This window comes from Oncorhynchus masou, chromosome 26 (genome assembly GCF_036934945.1).
Source record: "Oncorhynchus masou masou isolate Uvic2021 chromosome 26, UVic_Omas_1.1, whole genome shotgun sequence".
NCBI classification, from domain to species: domain Eukaryota; kingdom Metazoa; phylum Chordata; class Actinopteri; order Salmoniformes; family Salmonidae; genus Oncorhynchus; species Oncorhynchus masou.
Genome location: NC_088237.1, coordinates 5,476,900 through 5,493,644, shown reverse-complemented (window position 1 = coordinate 5,493,644; position 16,745 = coordinate 5,476,900). Strand labels below are relative to the sequence as shown.

The window sequence follows — 16,745 nt, the reverse complement described above, 5'->3', positions numbered from 1 at the left end:
AGTAAATTATTTATAGTAGGCAAAATTATGGTGGATCGAACAGGTTGTCTACTTTATGAAGTGATTCGTTTGACAATCAGATGAAAACATCATCACACAACACCCATGATATGTGAAACTGAGCCTGAACAGACTGCAAAAACATCAGCAAAAACAACATTAAATGGGATAAGATGTTTACATGCCATTAGATCAGCATATCCCAGGCCTCTTATCCGGGTTTCTCATAACCAAGATACAAGATTTTTTATCTGGTTATTGTAAACGGGATATGATGTTTATATGCATTTACTCAAAAACAGAATACTTGCAGTGGTGGGCCGTCAGGGCCAGCAAGGCCTTCTCTGCTGGCCTAAACATCATCAGAATACAATTTTTTTTAAATATATTTTCCCACAAATATGTATTAAATTATTCCCCAGAGTAAGAGTTACACTCTTCATTTCATAGCGTTCCTCTTGGTTGCACTGTTTCCAGCCCCAGGTTGAGATTTGGAGGGCTGGTCTTTATGTTAGATATTTTATCCAATCATATTCAGCCATCATGTGTTGCCAGGGGTCTAAAATCTGCCCTCCGGCCTTCAGAATCAACAGTGCGGGCGCTTGTAGCTTAAAGTGAATGGAAATTAAAATTTAGTGTCAACCAATCAGCTTTAGAGTTGGCTATTGTACGTGTTACACAGGAGCCAGCTAGCAGGCGTAGTGCCTGCACGTCTTTTGATTGGATTACCAATATTGAGAGGCAGGTCCTATATGGGCAGGTCTCAGAACTAGGAAACTGAAATTGATCAACAAATTAATTTGCGTACTTACTAAGCTGTTTTTTCAACCCACAATGGTGGAAGGAGAAGATATTGATTTGGTCGAGGATATAATTATAACGCCATTCTCAAGACAAACTTTTCAAGAAAAGTTAGACATTGTCAGGAGAGGTAGACGCCGACGCTACAAAGCCGACGCTACAAAGACAGGTTCCGAGAAGCACTGCAAACTGTACTGCTGGGAATGCCTATTATTTGCAAGTGATCGATTTGGTCTTTGGAGCCACACTGGCTTTGCAAACCTGAGTTGTCTAACCAAGGCAGCAACGAGACACCAAAGTACGGCTGGGCACTTACAAACAATGGTGCTTTTGAAAACTTTTGGGGATCTACAGCTCAACGAACTAGTGCGCAGGGCAACGAAGCTGCACAATGAAAAGGTATTGTACTCTTCCCCTGCAATTCTCTGAATAAAAATGTCAATTTCAAGGTGACACAACGCCTGGTGATACTGCATTTCTGTCTAAATGTATAGTGTCGAGAGCCATGGCATCATAATGATGGTAATAAGAGGTGGATTAATTCAGGTGGGACTGTGTAGGACTTCACTGAAGGCCCAGGCCCCAGAACCACGGCACGCTACTGAATACTTGAGTAGCCTATCTCCAATCATAAGGGGATATTGGTGTGCATGTGCATGTGGTCAGTGTGGAAGGACCACACAACAAATCATCGCGTGACTCCAAGTCCACTTCTATGTGGTGGTTATTATATCAATATTTGCACATTGTGTTTCCACAACCATTTCTCGCAGAATTAAATTTACCTCCACCAATAGATCCCATCATTGTCCAACGAACAAATGATCTTTCAGCCTTTATACAATTGTACCGAAACTACGTTTCCATTACAGCTGTAGTAATTTACTTTTATATGATATGACTTTACTTGCATAAAAATTGTGGATGGAAATGTGGTTACTAACCAGCTTTCCATCCAACATTTTTATGCGAGTAAAGTAAAACAATTAGGCAATTAGGCTAGACAAGGTGAGATCTTTTTGTTGTTGGTATAAATGCTTTTATGCACAAATATTGATATTGACAAATATTTCCACCATAATTTGCAAATAATTTGCAAATAAATGCATTAAAAATCCTACAATGTGATTTTCTGGATTTTTTTTCTCATTTTGTCTGTCATAGTTGAAGTGTACCTATGATGAAAATTACAGGCCTCTCGTCTTTTTAAGTGGGAGAACGTGCACAATTGGTGGCTGACTAAATTCTTGTTTGCCCCACTGTAACTAGTTAGAAACTTGAAGAAATGTGCACTAGTCTAGTATTGACATAGTGTAACAAGCTGTCAATGGTGATTTTGAATAGGCAAACAGTAAGTGTGTCAGTTTTCAATAGTAATTAAAGGGTTTATGTAGGAAATGAAAAGGGATTTGGAGCAATTCAGTAGTGACAACACGACCCACACAAATTGCAGTATAAATTCAATAGAGATTGAGTAGGCATACAACAGTAAGGTGTAGGCATTACGTAGTAATTCAATAGTGAACATGTAGGAATTTTGTTGGCATGTGAAGGTTTTAAGACAGGCCTGGGCAACTCCAGTCCTCAGGGGCTTGATTGGTGTCTTTATTGGTGACTTTTTCCCCAGCCCCAATACTCAACTACTCATGATCTTCAGTTAAAAGTACAATTAGTTTTAATCACCAGTAGGTTTGTATAGATCTTGTGTAGTAGTGATTAAGTAGTACTCTTTCATGAGGGCGGGCATTAGGACTAAATAATAAATTAGTGGAGGAACCCGCACTAACGCCCTGGATCAGAGCTAGGGCAGGCACACCTCTGCATGCTACTCATCAATAGAAGTGATGCTGCAGGACTGACATGTCTTCCAACATCAACTCAGACAACGGCTCCTTGTCAAGAATGACAACATAACTGAAGTAGTTCAACAGAACTTATGTACCGCAAATGTTTTTGGCACCATTCCTTTCCCAACTCTTCCATTTGAGTGTCAGCAAAATAGCCTGCTACTGAATTATTTCCCATGAATGCAAGAATCTAGGCTTTTAGGCTACCAGTGTTTGTGCTACTGCGATCATCAGCTGTTAACCATATCATTGCCCTCTTCCACTCTTATAATGGAAAAAAACAAAGCAGTCGCCATAGAATCATTACAACATCAGTTTTATTATAGAGTGTAAAAAAGGAACATGAAATCAATTAGAATGTTGGTTGAACCATTATAAATGCCCACACAGCTTTTAGGCGTGCGTGACTATATGTACAATAAGAAAAAGAGATGCGATTTGTGCACTTTACTGCATGCACCCATCCATTCCTCACTACCCATCATATTTTCACATACAGTGGCAAGAAAAAGTGCACGCTTTGGAATTACCTGGAAAAAGTGAACGCTTTGGAATTACCTGGATTTCTGCAAAATTGGTCATCAAATTTGATCTGATCTTCATCTAAGTCACAACAATAGACAAACACAGTCTGCTTAAACTAATAACACACACATTATTGTATTTTTCTTGTCTATATTGAATACATAATTGAAACATTCACAGTGTAGGTTGGAAAAAGTATGTGACTAATGACTTCTCAAAAAGCTAATTGGAGTCAGGAGTCAGCTAACCTGTATTCCAATCAATGAGACGAGATTGGAGATGTTGGTTAGAGTTGCCTTGCCCTATAAAAAACAATCACAAAATTTGAGTTTGCTATTAATAAGCACTGCCTGATGTGAACCATACATCAAACAAAAGAGATCTCAGAAGACCTACGATTAAGAATTGTTCACTTGCATAAAGCTGGAAAGGGTTACAAAAGTATCTCTAAAAGACTTGATGTTCATCAGTCCACGGTAAGACATTGTTGAAAAAAGTTCTGCACTGTTGCTACTCTCCCTAGGATTTGTCGTCCTGCAAAGATGACTGCAAGAGCACAGCACAGAATGCTCAATGAGGTTAAGAAGAATCCTAGTGTCAGCTAAAGACTTACAGAAATCTCTGGAACATGCTAACATCTCTGTTGACGAGTCTACGAAACGTAAAACACTAAACAATAATAGTGTTCAGGGGAAGATACCACAGAAGAAGCCACTGCTGTCCAAAAAAAAAACAATTGCTACACATCTGAAGTTTGCAAAAGTGCACCTGGATGTTCCACAGCGCTACTGGCAAAATATTCTGTGGACAGATTAAACTACAGTTTAGTTGTTTGGAAGGAACACACAACACTATGTATGGAGAAATAAAGGCAAAGCACACCAACATAAAAACCTCATCCCAACTGTAAAGTATGGTGGAGGGAGCATCATGGTTTGGAGCTGCTTTGCTGCCTCAGGGCCTGGACAGCTTGCTATCATCGATGGGAAAATGAATTCCCAAGCTTAGCCTAACATTCTTCTGCAAAATGTCTTTATCTATCCGCCAACTGAAGCTCTGCAGAAGTTGGGTGATGTAACAGGACAATGACCCAAAACACAGAAGTAAATCAACAACAGAATGGCTTCAACAGTGGCACAGTCATTGTCCTGACCTCAACCTGATTTAGATGCTGTGGCATGACCTCAAGAGAGCAGTTCACACCAGACAAGAATATTGCTGAACTGAAACAATTTTGTAAAGAGGAATGGTCCAAAATTCCTCCTGACCGTTGTGCTGGTCTGATCAGCAACTATAGAAAATATTTGGTTGAGGTTATTGTTGCCAAAGGAGGGTCACCCAGTTATTAAATCCAAGGGTTCACATACTTTTTACACACTGGTCTGTGAATGTTTACACGGTATGTTAAATAAATACATGAAAACGCATAATTGTTTGTGTGTTAGTTTAAGCAACACATGTTTGTCTATTGTTGTGACCTCGATGAAGATCAGATCAAATTTTCAGTGAGTCTCAGTGCGGGGACTGTGTGCTGGCGCCGGGGGAGTCTGAGCAATCCACCTTTATCCTGGCTTCCAGCAGGATGGGGGAGGCAGAAGAAGAGGGAGGGAGCACCCCACTCTTACTTTCCAGAGAGGAGGACGAGGGGAGGGACACCACAATGTACTTCTGGAGGGGTCGCGACCCCCCCAGGCCGCCGGACCCTCCGGACTCCAGCTTGACCAGAGGCTGCAGCGTGGAGGTAGCGCTGGCGACCGTGCTGGTCACTGAGGAGGAAGATAACCTAAATTAAAGGAGAGGGGAATATTACATTTCACATCACCACTACTAGGGCATCTAGATAATGATTTTTTTTAGAGAAACTTAAATGTTGATTAAAAAGTGAATGTATGGGATATCAATGACTGTATATTGAATGTTTATTTACGACCACAACTTATACAGCACCAGTCAAATGTTTTGGGCACAACTTCTCATCCCAGGATTTTTTTATTTAAAAAAATAACAATTTTCTACTCTGAACTATGAAATAGCATGGAATCATGTAGTAACCAAAAAAGTGTTAAACAAATCAAAATAGATATTAGATTCTTCAAAGTAGCCACCCTTCCCTTTGTATTCTCTCTTCCCTTGATGACAGCTTCATGAGGTAGTCACCTGGAATGCTTTTCCAACAGTCTTGAAGGACTTCCCACATATGCTGAGCACTTGTTGGCTGCTTTTCCTTCACTCTGCGGTCCAACTCATCCCAAATCATCTCAATTCGGTTGAGGTTGAATAGCCCTTACACAGCATGGAGGTGTGTTGGGTTATTGTCCTGTTGAAAAACAAATGATAGTGGGACTAAGCGCAAACCAGATGGGATGGCGTATCGCTGCAGAATGTTGTGGTAGCCATGCTGGTTAAGTGTGCCTTGAAGTCTAAATAAATCACTGACAGTGTCACCAGCAAAGCCCCATCACACCTCCTCCTGACATGCTTCACCGTGGGAACAACACATGCTGAGATAAGACCGTTCCCCTGCTCCGCATCTCACAAAGACACGGCAGTTGGAACCAAAAACCTCAAATTTTGACTCATCAGACCAAAGGACAGATTTCCACCGGTCTAATGTCCATAGCTTGTGTTTCTTGGCCCAAGCAAGTGTTCTTCTTATCATTGGTGTCCTTTAGTTGTGGTTTCTTTGCAGCAAATCGACGATAATGGCCTGATTCACTCAGTCTCCTCTGAAAAGTTGATGTTGAGATGTGACTGTTACTTGAACTCTTAAGCATTTATTTGGGCTGCAATTTCTGATGCTGGTAACTCTAATGAACTTATCCTCTGCAGCAGAGGTAACTCTGGGTCTCCCTTTCCTGTGGTGGTCCTCATGAGAGCCAGTTTCATCATATCGACTGCACTTGAAGTTTCAAAGTTCTTGAAATTTTACGGATTGACTTGTTTATTTGAGTTGTTCTTGCCATAATATGGACTTGGTCTTTTACCAAATAGGGCTATCTCCTGTATACCACCCCTACCTTGTCATAACACAATTGATTAGCTCAAACTCAATAAGAAGGAAAGAAATGAACTTAACAAAGCACACCTGTTAATTGAAATGCATTCCAAGTGACTACCTCATGAAGCTGGTTGAGAGAATTCCATTAGTGTGCAAACCTGTCATCAAGACAAAGAGTGGCTACTTTGAAGAATCTCAAATACAAAATATGTTGATTTGTTTAACACTTTTTTGGTTACTACATGATTCCATATGTGTTAGGTTTGATGTCTTCACTATTATTCTACAATGTAGAAAATAGTAAAAAATAAAAAGCTTTGAATGAGTAGGTGTCCAAACGTTTGACTGGTACTATATCTGGTGAATCTAGGAGGACAGAGTGAATACTATTTATGCTCTTAAATAAAATAGTCTTTGTTACTATTTCAAAGAAAACAAAAACAACAAAACTACCGTCCACAGTACCTGCTGGGTGGAAGATGATCCTGAGCTGGTTGCCATGACGATGTACTTGGTTGCCGGGGGCGATGGCTGTGTTGGGGTGCCTGGTCGGGTGGACATGAGGGTGAGGGAGCTGGGTACCTTGATCATGCTGGGGGTACGGGACCCCCCTGATCCCCCTATTCCGCTCTGAGACACCGTTAGGATGGGCCGAGGCTGCAACACAGAAACAGAACCAGTAGAACTTCAGATTGGGTTTTGTTACGTTACACTAACAGGATGAAGTTGCTGATATTGTCAGTCACTTTGTTTTTCAATGAAGATAACTGGAATTTAAGTTTACTTCTTGAACTGACTGAATTTACATATTGTTTACCTAACACTAAGCCGGGTCAATAGATGTTGACATCCATGTGCCCTACCTGTGTGATAGTGAGTGTGGTTCTGTTGACCTGCTGGGCCTGTAGTGCTGCCTGGGCCCTGGCCTTGACCACATGAGAACACAGCATGGGCCCCAGATAACCGTAGTCAGCCCGGTACTGCTCTACGTTGTCAGGCAGGGGACGAGCTTTAGCGATAACGCTGGCACAGTGTTTCTGAGAGAGAAGAGAATATTAGTCAAGTATCTCTGTATCTCTCACAGATGGGTATGTCCCTTTAAAGGCCAGTTTCCTGGACACAGATTAAAAAGCATGTCCAGAACTAGGTTTCCTCTGTGTCTGGGAAACTGGCATAAATGTACTGTATGAAGAGGTGTCTATAATACTGTGTGTTGTCTTTGGTCTTATTTGTGTTAACAATCAGGTACATGAGAATAAAACAAAAATGTTCTATCATAAAGAGGCATTGAGTATTACAATTTGAGTTAACAATAATGAGCAGAACAATACGTTTGGCTCCTCACCAGTAGAAGGCTTTGGACGTGGTCTGCTCCTATCTTATCAATGTTGGAGACAACAGGTCCATCAGACACAGCTTTGATACGAGCTCCTTCTACAGTGAGCCTGGGCAGGATCAACGTCTTGATCACCTGGAGAGAGTGAGAAGAGGGAGGTAGATAGAAAGAGAGGGGAACATAAAATTCAACATACCATTTTATGAATTCTTGGTTGGTGAGCGGATCCCAGACCTTACAACCATAAAGGGTAATGGGTTCTATAACTGATTAGGATCTGGCTAAAAATACTTGAATCAGTTGTAGAACCCATTGCCTTTTATGGTTGTGAGGTCTGGGATCACAAAATGGGACAAACACCAAATTGAGACTTTGCATGCAGAATTCTGTAAAAATATCCTCTATGTACAATGTAAAACACCAAATAATGCATGCAGAGCAGAATTAGGCAGATACCTGCTAATTATCAAAATCCAGAAAAGAGCCGTTAAATTCTATAACCGCCTAAAAGGAAGCGATTCCCAAACCTTACATAACAAAGTCATCACCTACAGAGATGAACCCAGTGAAGAGTCATCAACTCATCCCTGACCGCTGGCTACGTCCCTTCCGTCTTCAAGAGAGCGAGAGCTGCACCCCTTCTGAAAAAACCTACACTCGATCCCTCCGATGTCAACAACTACAGACCAGTATCCCTTCTTTCTTTTCTCTCCAAAACTCTTGAACGTGCCGTCCTTGGCCAGCTCTCCCACTATCTCTCTCAGAATGACCTTCTGGATCCAAATCAGTCAGGTTTCAAGACTAGTCATTCAACTGAGACTGCTCTTCTCTGTATCACGGAGGCGCTCCGCACTACTAAAGCTAACTCTCTCTCCTCTGCTCTCATCCTTCTAGACCTATCGGCTGCCTTCGATACTGTGAACCATCAGATCCTCCTCTCCACCCTCTCCGAGTTGGGCATCTCCGGCGCGGCCCACGCTTGATTGCGTCCTACCTGACAGGTCGCTCCTACCAGGTGGCGTGGCGAGAATCTGTCTCCTCGCCACGCGCTCTCACCACTGGTGTCCCCCAGGGCTCTGTTCTAGGCCCTCTCCTATTCTCGCTATACACCAAGTCACTTGGCTCTGTCATAACCTCACATGGTCTCTCCTATCATTGCTATGCAGACGACACACAATTAATCTTCTCCTTTCCCCCTTCTGATGACCAGGTGGCGAATCGCATCTCTGCATGTCTGGCAGACATATCAGTGTGGATGACGGATCACCACCTCAAGCCGAACCTCGGCAAGACGGAGCTGCTCTTCCTCCCGGGGAAGGACTGCCCGTTCCATGATCTCGCCATCACGGTTGACAACTCCATTGTGTCCTCCTCCCAGAGCGCTAAGAACCTTGGCGTGATCCTGGACAACACCCTGTCGTTCTCAACCAACATCATGGCGGTGGCCCGTTCCTGTAGGTTCATGCTCTACAACATCCGCAGAGTACGACCCTGCCTCACACAGGAAGCGGCGCAGGTCCTAATCCAGGCACTTGTCATCTCCCGTCTGGATTACTGCAACTCGCTGTTGGCTGGGCTCCCTGCCTGTGCCATTAAACCCCTACAACTCATCCAGAACGCCGCAGCCCGTCTGGTGTTCAACCTTCCCAAGTTCTCTCACGTCACCCCGCTCCTCCGCTCTCTCCACTGGCTTCCAGTTGAAGCTCGCATCCGCTACAAGACCATGGTGCTTGCCTACGGAGCTGTGAGGGGAACGGCACCGCAGTACCTCCAGGCTCTGATCAGGCCCTACACCCAAGCAAGGGCACTGCGTTCATCCACCTCTGGCCTGCTCGCCTCCCTACCATTGAGGAAGTACAGTTCCCGCTCAGCCCAGTCAAAACTGTTCGCTGCTCTGGCCCCCCAATGGTGGAACAAACTCCCTCACGACGCCAGGACAGCGGAGTCAATCACCACCTTCCGGAGACACCTGAAACCCCACCTCTTCAAGGAATACCTAGGATAAGATAAGTAATCCTTCTCACCACCCCCCCCCTTAATGATTTAGATGCACTATTGTAAAGTGGCTGTTCCACTGGATGTCAGAAGGTGAATTCACCAATTTGTAAGTCGCTCTGGATAAGAGCGTCTGCTAAATGACTTAAATGTAATGTAAATGTAAGAGTCCCCTAAGCAAGCTGGTCCTGCGGCTCTGTTCACAAACTCAAAAAGACCCCACAGAGCCCCAGGACAGCAACACAATTAGACCTAACCAAATCATGAGAAAACAAAAAGAGAATTACTTGACACATTGGAAAGAATTGACCAAAAAACAGAGCAAACTGGAATGCTATTTGGTTCTAAATAGAGAGTACACATTGGCAAGACACCTGACCACTGTGACTGACCCGAACTTAAGGAAAGCTTTGACTATCTACAGACACAGTGAGCATAGCCTTGCTATTGAGAAAGGCCGCCGTAGGCAGACCGAAAGGTTGTCAGCTCCGAAAGTAACCGAAAGGTTGTCAGCTCGGGATTCGATCTAGCAAGGTAAAAATCTGTTGTTCTGCCCCTGAACAAAGCAGTTAACCCACTGTTCCTAGGCCGTCATTGTAAATAAGAATTTTTTCTTAACTGACTTGCCTAGTTAAATAAAAAAATATCACAGCAGCAAGATTTGTGACCTGTTGCCACAAGAAAAGGGCAAACAGTGAAGAACATGTTTATTTATTTACTTGAACTATTTGCACATCGTTACAACAGTGTATGTAGCCACAATATGACATTTGTAATGTTTACTGTCCAATGGCGGCAAGCTTTACACCACTCCAGCCGACACTTGGCATTGCACATGGTGATCTTAGGCTTGTGTGTGGCTGCTTGGCCATGGAAACCCATTTCAGGAAGCTCCTGACTAACAGCTCTTGTGCTGACGTTGCTTCCAGGGGTAGTTTGGAACTCGAAAGTGAGTGTTGCAGCCGAGGACGGACAATTTTATCGTGTTACACGCTTCAGCACTCGGCGGGCCCGTTCTGTGAGCTTGTGTGGCCTATCACTTTGTGACTGAGCCATTGCTTCTCCTAGATGTTTCCACTTCACAATAACAGCACTTACAGTTGGCCCGGGATAGCTCTAGCAGGGCAGAATTTTGACGAACTGACTTGTTGGAAAGGTGGCATCCTATGACGGTGCCACGTTGAAAGTCACTGAGCTCTTTAGTAATGCCATTCAACTGCCAATGTCTGTCTTTGGAGATTGCATGGCCGTGTGCTCGATTTTATACACCTGTCAGCAACGGGTTTGGCTGAAATAGACAAATCCAGTAATTTGAACGGGTGTCCACATACTTTTGTATGTTTCCCATGCCAATAAGGCACATTGAATTGAAGAGAGAGAAAACACTATAGGGAGAGAACATTTCTTCAAGTGTGCAAGAGACAAATGCACAACTCACGTCAGGTCCTAGTTCAGACAGTCCAGCGATACAGCCGTAGCGTGTCGTCCACTGAGTCTTGTCATCCAACCAGCTCTGAGAGAAATAGATGGAAGGTGATGTTCATGGTTAATAATAATACCACCACTTATTGTCTCAATCCCAGTATTATATGTTTAATGAAATGGTGTTCATTTTTTTTTTTTTTTTTACAAAAGTCACACACACACACACACACACACACACACACACACACACACACACACACACACACACACACACACACACACACACACACACACACACACACCCTGATAAATCGGATGCATCTCCACATACCTTGGTGAAGGTCTTAGTGATGCGCGACTGGATGTTGTTGGTGGTGGTGCTGAAGGTCTTACAGCTCTGGGCCATCAGACGGGCAGCAAAGTCCCTCAGAGCCCAGTGGTTGTCCACGTCAGGCCGCAAACACAGCTGCTTACTCACTATACACGTCACCACCGCTGGGATCAACTCATGCAGCTAGACCATCACCAGGGAACCAAGAGAGGGACACATTCATGTGTTATGATCAGCACTGAGTTGAGGACTGTCTGTATTGAAATACTCTATAAAGTTTATGATTATATTAAGATTTGGTTTTCAGTTTGTGTGTAATATTGATCTGCGTCATAGTTCGGTTTAATGCGTTTCGATTTCATTTTCAGTTGACTTTGTATGATTTTTAGCTGTGTTAGAATTTGACAGAATCGGAATCATGGCGGCTCTTACATATTTCTCTAGGTAGAGAGTGGGGTTGTCCATGAGGGACTTGACCATCCTCATCAGGTAGATGAGCAGGGCCAGGTTGTTCTGCACCACGTTCACACGGACCTACAGGAGGACGTAAGAGAGAAGAAAGGCCATTCCAGAAAGATTTTTTATGACATAAGGGACTGAAACATAATATTTAAATAATTGTTGTTAAAAACAGTAGGAGAGAAACATATCTTGTCAGCTGGATCAAGAGATGGTAAAGAAGCGGGCATAGATTTGGCCACATCCTTAAAAAGTACAGTAAGTCCAGAGGGGATTGCATCAATAATGATCATAGCAATGAATGGCAGATTTCTTGCATTTCATCATCACAAACCTGACATTTTTAAAGAGACAGTGTACAATTTTCATGTAATGCATACCAATAGGAAAATTGTGCTTTTACACAATGTATAGAACCGTTTAGAAATTACAGCACTGTTGCACATAGTCCCCCAATTTTAGGGGACCAAAATTATTGTGACAAATTAACTTACAAACCTTTCGCTACACCCGCAATAACATCTGCTAAACACGTGTATGTGATTTGATGTAGTCAAAAGTTTAGTATTTGGTCCAATATTCCTAGCACGCAATGACTATATAAAGCTTGTGACTACAAACTTGTTGGCTGCATTTGCTGTTTGTTTTGGTTGCGTTTCAGATTACTTTGTGCCCAATAGAAATTAATGACACATAAGTGTCATTTTGAAGTCACCGTTGTCGTAAATAAGAATATAATATGTTTCTAAACACTTCTGCATTAATGTGGATGCTACCATTATTACGGATACCGCTGAATGAATCCTGAATAATGACGAGTGAGAAAGTTAAATGCACAAATATCATACCCCCAAGACATGCTAACCTCTCACCATTACAATAACAGCGGAGGTTAGCATTATATATCCCCATTACAATAACAGGGGAGATTAGCATACCCCCAAGACATGCTGACCTCTCACCATTACAATAACAGGGGAGGTTAGCATTTTATACCATACCCCCAAGACATGCTAACCTCTCACCATTACAATAACAGGGGAGGTTAGCATACCCCCAAGACATGCTAACCTCTCACCATTACAATAATAGGGGAGGTTAGCATTTTATATCATACCCCCAAGACATGCTAACCTCTCACCATTACAATAACAGGGGAGGTTAGCATTTTATACCATACCCCCAAGACATGCTAACCTCTCACCATTACAATAACAGGGGATGATAGCATTTTATATCCCCATTACAATAACAGGGGAGGTTAGCATTTTTTTCTGGGGGGGGTATGTGTTACTGTACTTTTTAACTTTCAAACACATATTTTACCCTCTAGTTAACCATTCTTTTGGATTATGTGGCTTCAAAACTTGTTTTGTAGATACTTACAGTTGATTTGGGCATCCAATGTAAGGGATATTTCAACTCAATAGATGCTTATCAGCCTGCAAAGTAAACACCTATAAGGTAGCTAAGATAAATATGACTAAACTAGAAAAGGTACATTTTCATGAACAACATTTGTGGGCATGCTTCAGCTGAATAAAATGACTTGTAGCCTACCATAGCCATTTGATATATTGAATGAGTGAATTATTTCAAAAGGCATAAAACGTATTTGTTTGTAATGTTGCAGTGTTTTACATCAAGGGTGGTCAACCATCCCTCATGAGATCTAATGGGTGTGCAGGTTTCATTTCTTTCATTTCTGTCCCCCTCTAACAAACCACATTTACATTTACATTTAAGTCATTTAGCAGACACTCTTATCCAGAGCGACTTACAAATTGGTGAATTCACCTTCTGACATCCAGTGGAACAGCCACTTTACAATACACATTTGTGACTCACTGAATTCAGTCTTCTGTAGCAAATGTATTTTATTTTTTTGTTTTTACATTGGTAAAAAGTAGAGACTCAGAGCTACAAAATGGTATATCATACACTGCATTTTTGAGGAACAATGGGAAAGTATTTCTGCTTTGGAAGTTGATAAACTTGTAAACTCACTTGAGAAAAGGGCTTTGAATGTTTTGGTACCTACGGGAGAGCTCTCCTTTGTCTACACCTATTCAGCATTGTTCACACCCTCTTAAGCCAGCTCCACCCATCTCTTTAAGGATTCACATGTAAGGTCATGTGCTAAACAGTGAGTAGTGTAGTAAAGATTAAGACTAAATGAGTAAAAGTAGTAGCCTATAATAAGGAACAATTCCAGGTAAACAGAAACAGCCCCACCCATCTCTTTAAGGATTCACATGAGGTCATGTGCTAAACAGTGAGTCTACAATAAGGAAACATGTCAGGTAAACAGCAAGTGTCCAGACAGAAATATTTGATAAATATTAGATGACGCTTTCCCAGACACACTAAATTGATGGGTCATGTGAAATAAATGCTGACCCCCAGCCACATCCAGTGGTGGAAAAAGTACTAAATTGTCATAGAGTAAAAGTAAAGATACCTTACTAGAAAAATTACTGGAGTAAAAGTAAAAGTCACCCAGTAAAATACTAGAGTAAAAGTAGTATTTGGTTAAAAAAAATACTTAAGTAACAAAAGTAAATGAAATTGCTCAAATCTACTTATGTATCAAAAGTAAAAATATAAATAATTTCAAATTCCTTATATTAAACCAGATGGCCCGATCATTTTTTTCCATTGACGGATAGCCAGGGTCACACTCCAACACTCAGACATACTTTACAAACAAAATATTTGTGCTTAGTGAGCCTGCCAGATCAAATGCAGTAGGGATGACCAGGGATGTTCTCTTGATAAGTGTGTGAATTGGACAACAAGTACTTTTGGGTGTCAGGGAAAATGTATGGAGTAAAAAGTACATCATTTTAATTCAGAATGTAGTGAAGTAAAAGTTGCCAAACTATAAATAGTAATGTACAGATACCCCCCCCCCCCAAAATACTTAACTAGTACTATAAAGTATTTTTGACCACTGCCCAAATGCCTTCCCACCCCCCCCCCACCTGTACATTACCATACTTTATATACTGTTACACACACACTTATCACATAGTATTCCATACATAAGTTAAAGCCATGCAACCTGAGTTGCAGTGAGGTGAGGTGCACATGTACAGTACATAAACAGATGCATGCGCCATATATTTATGTGGTGGACACTTGATATTGTGGTATGTCACAAAATGATGTTACGACCACACATATCAATATTAATTGTACATATCAATGTCTTGCTAAGTGGATGGGTCTCTGCAGAAGCTGTAAACGGTACAGCCAAATGGTTACTTGCATAGTAGCAATATCAGAAATAGAAAGTGTCAATATAAATAACATTATACAGTATGTACAAGAACAATATCAATAACAATATCAGTGAAAGATGAGTTAGTTATATGCATACAATCAGGGGAAAAGTGGCTGAGCAGCAGGATAAAAAAGAAAAATAGTAGCAGCAACGTATGGTGTGCATGTTAGGAGAGAGTCATTTGAATAGAGGCACTGCAGATAGTGCTGATGACTGGTCCGTCAGAACCACGCATGAACAAGGGAAAGTTTTAGGCCTTTTCGGAGAGCCTGTTTCTGTCCTGCCCTTGACTTTGGTGCAGGGCATGTGATGTCCATAGCCTCTTCATCGCAAAACTCCCTGATCTTCTCAAAAAGTACAGTCAGGTGTTGTTGCCAGTCATAGCTTTCCACCAGCACCGTATCATCCTCCAGTCCAACATCACTAACATTACACCCAGGTTAATGTTAGCTAGCAAGCCAGCTATCTAACCTCAGCTAGCTAACAGCAAGCTTTAACTTGGGGTCTTTTCTTTAACAGTAAACATGTAATGTTAGCTAACTAAACATTGAACTATCATCCCAAACCATAGAGTAATAGCAATACAAACCGATTTTCATAGCTAGCCAAATAGGTTCACTGTTAGCAAGCAAGCCAGCCATCGAACTTCAGCTAGCCTAGGCAACAGCCAGCTTTAACTTGCAATGAAAACAACTTTGACAAAATTAGAAATGTATAATATCAAACTGTAACTAGACTCTTACCCGTCCGTATACATGGATGAAAGCTTCACGGCAAACTGCAACCCCTTTCATTAAATAAGACGTCCTGTGTCATTTCTGTTTTGTATGTACAGCTTGCTTGGCCCACTGTTTTTGTGTCAAGTCACTCTGGTTCACACTGACCGTGTGCAATGTGTGTGCAAAGAAGCATCTTAAGAATTAGCCCCCACCCAAACTCTGACCATTTTACTCGCCCTAACAGAGCTGGTTAGGCTGTTTTCATGTTATCCAGAGCGTTGGTGACTGTAACTGTGCTCCTGGCAACAATTTAATTACGCTATTTTGCCGACTTTACTGACAGCGGCCATATTCAACCGGTATTGAGCATTCGTATATTCATCAATTATTCTGCACTCTGGTACACTTATAAGAGAGTGATCTGAAACAGTTGTTGCAGTGATGTTCTATTGAAATAGATACTTGCATACTGGAGATTTGTGTTAAGTTTTGACATGCAAAACATTTAAAAACTGTTGTGACTTGCGACATACGCCTCGTTTCCTGAAACGGGTCACATTTTAGAAATGAGCTGCTCACCGGATCTTGATAATGTGTCTCTGATGTGTGGAGCATTACTTGAGCAAAAGCTTGCGCACCCAGTAGGTCTCCAAGACTGAGGGTTGATCACGTTTCATACAGTTGCCTAAGAGGTATTCTACTTTGGGTGGGTGCCTTACTCTACGACAGGACATGTGATCCGAGAGCAGCATCCCAGTGTCGATATTATGCTTGCTTTTAAAAAAGTACAGTCAAAAGTTGACACCTACAGTCGTGGCCAAAAGAATGCTATGATTAGTGATCAGATGAATTGCAAAGTCCCTCTTTGCCATGCAAATGAACTGAATCCCCCCAAAAACATTTTGACTGCATTTCATCCCTGCCACAAAAGGACCAGCTGACATGTCAGGGATTCTCTTGTAAACACAGGTGTGAGTGTTGACGAGGACAAGGCAGGAGATCACTCTGCCATGCTGATTGAGT

The 16,745-nt window shown here is 42.0% G+C and overlaps 1 protein-coding gene across 1 annotated transcript in view; it reads right to left on the bottom strand.

Moving 5' to 3' along the window:
* Positions 1 to 4,726: 4,726 nt before the first annotated feature.
* Positions 4,727 to 16,745, bottom strand: part of LOC135514681 (transcription initiation factor TFIID subunit 6-like) — a 37,515-nt gene continuing 25,496 nt past the window's right edge. Inside the window, 7 exon segments of the mRNA XM_064938187.1 lie at positions 4,727 to 4,956; positions 6,637 to 6,828; positions 7,035 to 7,208; positions 7,517 to 7,642; positions 10,941 to 11,015; positions 11,259 to 11,441; positions 11,691 to 11,792. Of these exon segments, the coding sequence (XP_064794259.1) occupies positions 4,795 to 4,956; positions 6,637 to 6,828; positions 7,035 to 7,208; positions 7,517 to 7,642; positions 10,941 to 11,015; positions 11,259 to 11,441; positions 11,691 to 11,792 (1,014 nt within the window). The 3' untranslated portion in view covers positions 4,727 to 4,794.